The 7,907-nt window shown below is 42.8% G+C and overlaps 1 protein-coding gene across 1 annotated transcript; it reads right to left on the bottom strand.

Annotated features, from left to right (window-relative positions):
• Positions 1-217: 217 nt before the first annotated feature.
• Positions 218-7,508, bottom strand: LOC132958917 (uncharacterized). Its single transcript, XM_061031997.1, has 19 exons — positions 7,336-7,508; positions 7,195-7,250; positions 7,020-7,109; positions 6,667-6,788; positions 6,424-6,564; positions 6,280-6,348; positions 6,037-6,207; positions 5,863-5,959; positions 5,578-5,786; positions 4,987-5,346; positions 4,777-4,897; positions 4,483-4,688; positions 4,286-4,403; positions 4,032-4,204; positions 3,843-3,937; positions 3,647-3,765; positions 3,390-3,527; positions 2,080-2,171; positions 218-913 (listed from the first exon to the last, which is right to left on the bottom strand). The coding sequence occupies exons 1-19, from the start codon at positions 7,356-7,358 to the stop codon at positions 218-220; spliced, it is 3,096 nt and encodes a 1,031-aa protein (XP_060887980.1). The 5' UTR covers positions 7,359-7,508.
• Between the last annotated feature and the right edge of the window lie 399 nt (positions 7,509-7,907).

Raw genomic sequence — 7,907 nt, 5'->3', positions numbered from 1 at the left:
TTATTGAACAACGACACAAAAATGTGCAATAAAGGGGGTTCTTTTCATGAGGGATCTACAAACCTTGAAAAATAAAAAGTTCTTGGGGGTATATTTTGGTTCAACTTTCAAAGCAACCAGTGCAAATGACCCTTAACTTGTTTCCATTATTAGAAATAGGTAGTTAAGACCCTTAAGAACAAACTCGGGGACAAGAAAACCCACAGGTAAAAGACTATCATTGCATCAAAACTGCCATGTCTGCAAGGCTCAAGAGAACGTGCACAGCATCTCCCTCAGACTCTGAGAGCTTCCGCTTCTTCACCTCTGAGAAATCTCCAGAGATGCTCGACTTGCTCTCTGACAAATAATCCCCATAGCTTGGTTCTCCATCTCCCCCGTCACAAAAACGAACGTTATGTGAGGTAGAATAAGGAGTTATTAATGCATGCAAGGTCCCTGATCCTTGAAGGAGGTCTGGTACAGGATCTGGACTGGTCCGGTTCCACATTTTGTCCATCAGGCTAAAGCCACTCAAGAGGGTGTTGGCCGCCTCGATCTCAGTGTCTGACCAACGTCTCCCCTCATGTCCCAACAAACTGGCCTTACTCGGATGCAAGCGCTGCGAGGCCTCCTCAGCTGAAGTGGACTCCAAAGGTCCTGCACGGAACAGGGTTGTCTCCTCACTGTGTGCAGGCTCTTCTTGGTGGTGCAGTTTCAGGAGGTTGGTGACAGCCTGGTCCTCCTCCTGGGTCAGCTGGAGGACGAGCCGGTTCGGCTGCACTGCAGGGCGAAGGACGTTTATTTTCAAGGTGAGGCTGCCGAGCTCCATGGTGGGGTGAGGTCTAGCTCTAAAAGGGTCCGGGCAGGCTGGTGGGGTCGGGCAGGCGGACATGACTGGTGGTGGAGTGTTGAGCTGGAAGCAGTCAAAGACCTGTGGAGAAAATGAGTCTTCATTTTCTATACAGCTCTGGGTCACTGTTTATGTTTTGTTTTCCATTAACTGTTCTTAATCTTATGTGCTTTTAAAAATACAATCATCACATGTTTTTCGTTTTCATTCAATGAAAAAGCCACATAACTGATCTTACAGAAGGTCTTCATAGTCAAAACAAACTGTCTCCTCCTCTCCTCCTTGGGTCTTAATTTCCTCTCAGCCCCCTGGTGGGTGTCTTAGCTTGGGAGTCGATCTTATTAAAATGTTCTCGTCTGACTGTGACCCTAAATGAGCTCTTAACCCACCTCCACTAAAAGAGAACAGAGGACCCCTAGCCTTACCTCAACCAGAGCCCAATGCATTATCACGACCTGGAGTACTTTAACAAGCGTTTCATTTGAGAATTCAAAGTCTAATAATTAAAATGAATGTATCAGTTGATGTTTTTCTGCACTGACAACACCGCATTACATTTTTTTAAATCCCATTTTTATTAATGTGTGGTCCCCACTTGGTGTATTGAAGCCCTACTAACCTGTCTAATCATGATTTTTAAAAAAAAAGCTTAAATTCTGTTTCTATTTACTATTCCCCATTTTTTCAATAATTAAACCATATTGAATATTTGCATTGGTGACATAACAATGTCTGACAAAAACTCATAACACAATCCTTTCAAGAAAGCATCTAAAATGAAATCTCAATGATCAGTGTTAAAATATGATGAATGGTTTGGATCAACAAGATACAGCTGTGCGTCAATACAGAATATGATGGGGGGGGGGAACAATGTTAGTCTGTACAGTAAACTGACATCTAACTGGACTGGACATGAGATTCTTAGATGGACTGAGGTGAATAAACAAAACTGTATTACATTTTGTAAAGGCAAAAAAGGATCCAAGGTCATCTGAAAACCTAACAAATGTTTATTGTGTCTAAAAAGTTATTTGCAGCTGCTAATGGAGGCACTGATTTGGAATTCATGATCCAAAAAAATATATATAAAAATAATTCTAAAATGATACAGAAAAGAAAATAGCTTGAAGTCTGTGAAAGTGGGGTGTTTTGTATTGTTTGGCCAGATTTCAATGTTTTGGGGTAATGAATAGGTTAATTGTGAAACACATTTTAGATGTGGTTTTTTTTTTAAGTCCACTTACCCTCAACTCACTCACTGAGTTGGGGATCCTCCTCCCACAGGTCATGGTGGGGTCAGTGTAGAAGAAGTCTGCAGGGATGATGATGGGATGAGCTGGAGAGAAGAAGTTATCAGTGAGGCTTCACAGATGGATAAAGCTCTGAAACAGATGTGGGCATCTAAACCTGTTTGGTTGCAGCAGTCCTCGTGATTTAGTGAAAAGCCTGACACCATGTAGAGAGACTGGAAGGAGGGGTGGTGCAGGGTCCTGCTGGAGAGAGGAGGCAGGGTTGGCTGCCTGGACCTCTGCTTGAGCACAAACATCAAGATATGGAAGTGTACAGAACCACATGATCTGCTTTGTTTTCAACTTTTGCCTTTAAGTAAGCCAACGACGGTGGATAGAAAACAAATTATGATTTAAACTCACGTTACAGCGTCCTTTAGTGTGACTCATGTTAACTTTCCAGCTCCGTTTCGTAGCTTGTGGCTTTTTAATTGATTTTCTGGAACGAGTAAAAAACGAAACCAAACATTCTTGTTTATTTCTCTGCGAGCTGTGAATTAGCGCCTCCTGCTGGATGAATGAAGAAACCCCGTATATTCGCCTTTTATGACTTTAAGCCAATTAGAATGTGGTTTTGTTGTAATATCAGCCATGATTTAAAACAATTACTATTAACGCCAATCTTCATGACCTGCTAAGAGTTTAGAATGTGACCTGCTACTAGAGGGATATTTTATGTACTTGCAATTTAAGAATTTAGCACTTCAGATTTATCTTTCCCCTCGTGTTTAATGTAATTATATACTCCACCTTCACCTGATGAAACATATGTAAAGGAAGCAATAGTTTACTTTTTTCTGCCAAATGTTCTAAACTGTAATGTTTCTTTTATACGAGTTTAACATGTAATATTATATTCCAATTGTATCGTGTCATTTTCTCAGTAAAACCTCTTCATTCTAACTGCACAACTGAAGAGATAATATTAAGGACACAAATGCATTACGACAAACAAAAAAAAAAACACTGTTATGTTTATGCATTCATGTAAATGAAGGTTTTTTTAGAGTAGCAACACATTATTAAGATTTTCCCCACCCCTCTCATTTTACAATGGATGGGGGGGGGACCTATATTATAGACAGAATAGACGAGTGCAAACATTTTAAGAAATCACTTTATTCAATTTCAGATTTTTTTAAAAATTTTACTCCTTTCAAATCTGAGCAGCATCAAGATTGTCCTACTGCATCTGTGAAGACAAAACATGTTTGTGACTCTGAGCTCTTATCTCAAATGAAGAGTTTGAAGTTCACGTTTCTCACCTTTTCTGAGGATGTTCTCAAGATTGTGAAACATAGAACCCATAACGTATCGAGAACGAGGGCGGACAGCAGTAACGCGTGAGCGAGGAGGTACGGTGACAAGTGCTGTCGTTGGCTGTTTAGTGGGACTCAGAAGAACTACAGTGGTGGGGGGGAAAGGGGATCAGAAATGTTCAAAATCATAGTGAGTATGATTGACAAATTAGCCTGTACTGTACCTGAGGCAACCTGCAGGGTTTGGTTCATGCCCCCAACACCTGCTGCAACCTGTGTGGTGTGAATGATGCTGCCGACACCCTCACTGTCAGACTCAAATCTCTGGACTGCGAAGAGGCGATGCAGACCAGCCAGAGGATATGTGCACTGGATCACCACCCTGCAAGACGAGAGGACAGCATGAAAAATACCAAGTAGAAGAAAAGAAGCTGATTTGGCAAATTAGTCAATACAGACCTCTCTGTGACTTTAGCAGAAGCTGCATTGTTCATGTTCAGATTCTTCGGTGAGTAGACAATCTCATTCTGATAGGTCACGTTATCCCTGCCAAGCTAAAGGGGAAAAACAAAAAACAATGAGAACCAAATACAGATAAGTTTAAAGTCTCATGTGGAAGGCTGTTTCAGGATGAGAAAGCAGCAGTACCTTGACTCTGGTTCCACAGCCACTAAGCGGGATAGAGAAAAGAGCCCTGGTGTCGTCAGTCTCTTTGGGTCCACAGTGTTTGTCGATGGCGCTCGTTCTTGCAGTAACTCCTCCACTCGGGATGGCCAGAGACAAGTCGGCCACCACAGTCATCCTCCCATCAGTTGAACACACTGCAGAAAGATGTTTTAGCACTTGGGTCACTTTATTCAAAACCAAGCAGGCGCTTAAAGTGAAATATAAGATGTTCTTACAAATAAATTCAGTGGTAGTGAAGAGACAAGTCTTGGCAGTGGAGCTCTGGACTTCAGAAGTTTCAGGATCCCTCACAAGGATCTCAAAAGTGCCAAAGAAGCCAATCAGAGTAAGATCCTGTAAAACAAACACAGATTAGCAACTGATCTACAAGTCAACGAGAGTAGTTTCAAATGAGTCATACGCTTCAGCTTACCTTGTATTCATAGCCATGAGCATAGAGCGGCACCTCGAGCAGCACACTCTGGCTGTTATTGCGCATGATGTAGCCGTGCTGGGTCGCCAGCTCTGATGTCAGCGGGTCCAAGCCGATGGTGATCTCCCACAGGTAGTCGTAAGGCCGGTTGTCCAGTCTGAAGCTGATCCCAGACTCCGAACAGACGGCGTCAAAGACTGGAGGAGCTGTGACGTGAAAGTCAATACATTTGTTTAGCGCCAAAACAAAGAAGTCTATATTTTCTAAGTAAGTTTTCCAAATTTAAGAACTTACAGACATCAGTGAAAGTTGCCTCAACAGATGCAAAACGGTAGAAAGTGTCATTTTCAGGCAGCACAGACAGCATGTAGTTGATGTTCAGTCTGTACTGAAGAACTGCATCTTCTCTAGAGAGCTACGAGGTAAAACATGACTGAGGTCAGACAGCAAGGTCACGGTGCAAAAGTTTCTAAGTACAGTCATTCTTTAAAAAAGACCTTTTACCTGCCGTGTGACAACAGGGTCATCAAAAGGCACCTTCAGAGTGTAGCCATGAGCGTTGTTAGGCTGAAAAACGTTTGTAATCGTGCGGCCGCTTCGATTGGAAAATGGTACGGTAAATTCTTCCCCGTTCAAGCGAACCGCCACCAACGCAACGTCTTCAGGGAGTCCTCCGAGGTAGACCGTGAAGGTGAGCTCCTCGAGAAGAGTTTGGTTTTCAGTGACAACGGGGCGTGGCAGTAGGGTAGTGGACAGTGTCCTGAAGAACCTGAGCCTGGTCTCCACAAGATCCTCATCCACCAGGATTTGCTCCAAGTACAGATGCAAGATGTAGAACTCATAAAGCGCTTCAGAAACAAAGCTCTGTAAAAGACAAATGCAGATTATGCGCGCTGGTTAATGTTAATCTGCAGCTATCTTACAAGGAAGCAGTGCACCACATTAAACAATTCTCAGTGTATCAGAAGAATCTTTCAACCAACATCCAGGGTCCGCTGTTCAAGTTCAAACCCATTCAAGAATATCTTTTGAGTCGTTTAATGAAACCTAGTTCCCCATTTAGAGAAATCTTCTAGTTTTTTTGCATCTCCTGACCTTTCTGTGTACTCCTTCAGCATCGTGGGGGATTCTGATCTGCAGTGTGTTGTTGTGCGTCTCCACAACATAGCCTCTCTCCTCTGAAACCGAACTCTCCACAAGATCACCATTTAGTCCAATATTGAGCTGTGTGCTCTCAGTACTTGGGTACAGCACCTCTGAGGACTTCCATATTATGTAGCCACTGTCAGCATATGAGCCATCGTCTGTTGGGAGAGACAATGTTTCAGCTTGACACTGAAAATTTAAGTGAATTGCAACAGAACGGATCGATATACTAACTCATGGAGCACGCTGCCACCAGGTCAACCATGAGGACGACCCAGCTTTGTCTGGAGAATATAGTTGCATGGACGACCTCTACTGGAACACCATTCACCTGGAGAGAGACAGAATAAAACCCCTCTTTATAGAATCTTTTAAATACCAAAGAAAAAAAGTGCATCAGGGGATTACCTCCGTGCTGAATGCGTCAGGTTGTCCATATGGCGTACGAAATACAAGCCTTCCACTTGTCATGTCAAACACGTAGCCATGCGTACGAGCGTCAGAGAGGTTCATGGGAGGGCTTTGCTCATTCTCCCGGTGAAACGTCACCTGCCAGTCTGAGGTGGTGGAGCCGTGAGCCTGCAAATATAAATAGGGACTTTGAAATGTGGTGCTTGATAGTGCAGCATGTATAGATTTATCAAAACATACGTGTTTGAGAGCATCCCAGTTATCCTTTATCGTCCCGGATGGGCAGCTGACTTCACTCCTCACAGAAACCTGCAGAGCAATCATAAATATTGTATCACTCTACAGTTAATTTGAGTAGTACTCTTAAGGTGTAAGAAGGCTCACCTCCATGTAGTTGAGCTCACACGTAACCTCTCTGGGAGACCAGGGGAGGGAGGGAGAACAGGTCTTGGTCAAGGCGTAGGTGACCGCCTGTCCCTCTTGGGTTGTAATCAGGTTTAAATTGAATGTGAACACCTCGTCGTCCTGAAAAGCAAAGTGAAGCTGTGATGGGGAGCCACACCTACTCACTATGGGGAGGTTAGGGTTTGTGTAGTTTTAATAATTGTTTAGTTTTCCCCCATTTACTGTGTTGTCAGTGTGACAGCTGAAGTACGAGGCTCGGAGCTCCACACGGTCTCCGACAGAGAGGACAGTGTAGCCACACTCTGCCGAGTATGTCTCGTTGAGCGAGTACACACCTGATTCATCTGGAAGGGATAATACAGCAGAAATGCATTTTAAGCCCTCTACATGTCAGTTCTGAGACCACAGGTGATAAAGTAGATTAAATGCTTCATTGAAGGGTACATAAATTACATATTGAAAGAAAAACATGCTTAGAAAGCTTCGTTCCCAAGAAAACAAGCTAACCAGGCTGTGTTTTAAGATACTTTCCAACCAAAACCATCAACTTGACAAGATTAATCTGAAGCACTAACCAACAGCCTCAAAGTGAGGCTCCTCCCCAGTGAAGGAGAGATCAACAGCTATCATGAAGTAACGATCATGACACTCCATATGAAGAACTCCTGCATGAAAACAAGTTTATTTTTAAGTTACTGTAAATAATAAATTGATATCTCGTACAGATCAATGGGCCAATATTTCAATTACCATTGGGAATGCCTTCACATTGTGCAGATGACCACACAGAAAGGAAAAAGGCCAGTCTGTAAGACAAAAAGGAAATCGCTTCCATTAAAATGTCAAGAAGTAAAACTAAACAGCCTGTATATAACCACTAAAACCTATTACCTGAGACAAAACCCAAAACCCATAGCCACTGATGTGTAGGCACTGTCTAAAGCTAGCTTAAATTGCTAACAAACTACACCTGCAAACAAAAAACCAAGCCGAAGTGAACCCCTTGCTTGGTGAATCCTGGCAAAACTGGAACCACGAGGTGTTGTGTTCTACGTGCATCAGCTTTTATGGTCTTTTTTTTTTTTCCATTCTTCAAGCGTGAACTCCAGCAGCTGCAACTGATTCCAATCTAACTTGATAGCTAATGAGCTACACCTGTGGCTGGGACACCTGAAGGTGTCTGCTTGGTTACTGAGTAGTATGCTGCCATATAAAAACTGTTGTAGCAAACTCTGCCAAAAATTGCCACATTTGCCTGGATATACCAAACTACTGGTTCACTGTAGCTTGTGTTGATTAGCAGGTGTAGTTTGCTAGCTTTAGACACTGCCAGCACATCTGTAGCTATGGATTTGAAGTTATACCTGAGGTAAGCAGCTTTTGGGGGTAATTTCTTGGTTGACATTGTTACTACTTTTTGTGCTTTTTGTGACTTATTTGCTTTTTTTTCTCACAGTGTGACC

This window comes from Labrus mixtus, chromosome 23, assembly GCF_963584025.1.
Source record: "Labrus mixtus chromosome 23, fLabMix1.1, whole genome shotgun sequence".
NCBI lineage: Eukaryota > Metazoa > Chordata > Actinopteri > Labriformes > Labridae > Labrus > Labrus mixtus.
This window is presented reverse-complemented; position numbering and strand designations above follow the sequence as displayed.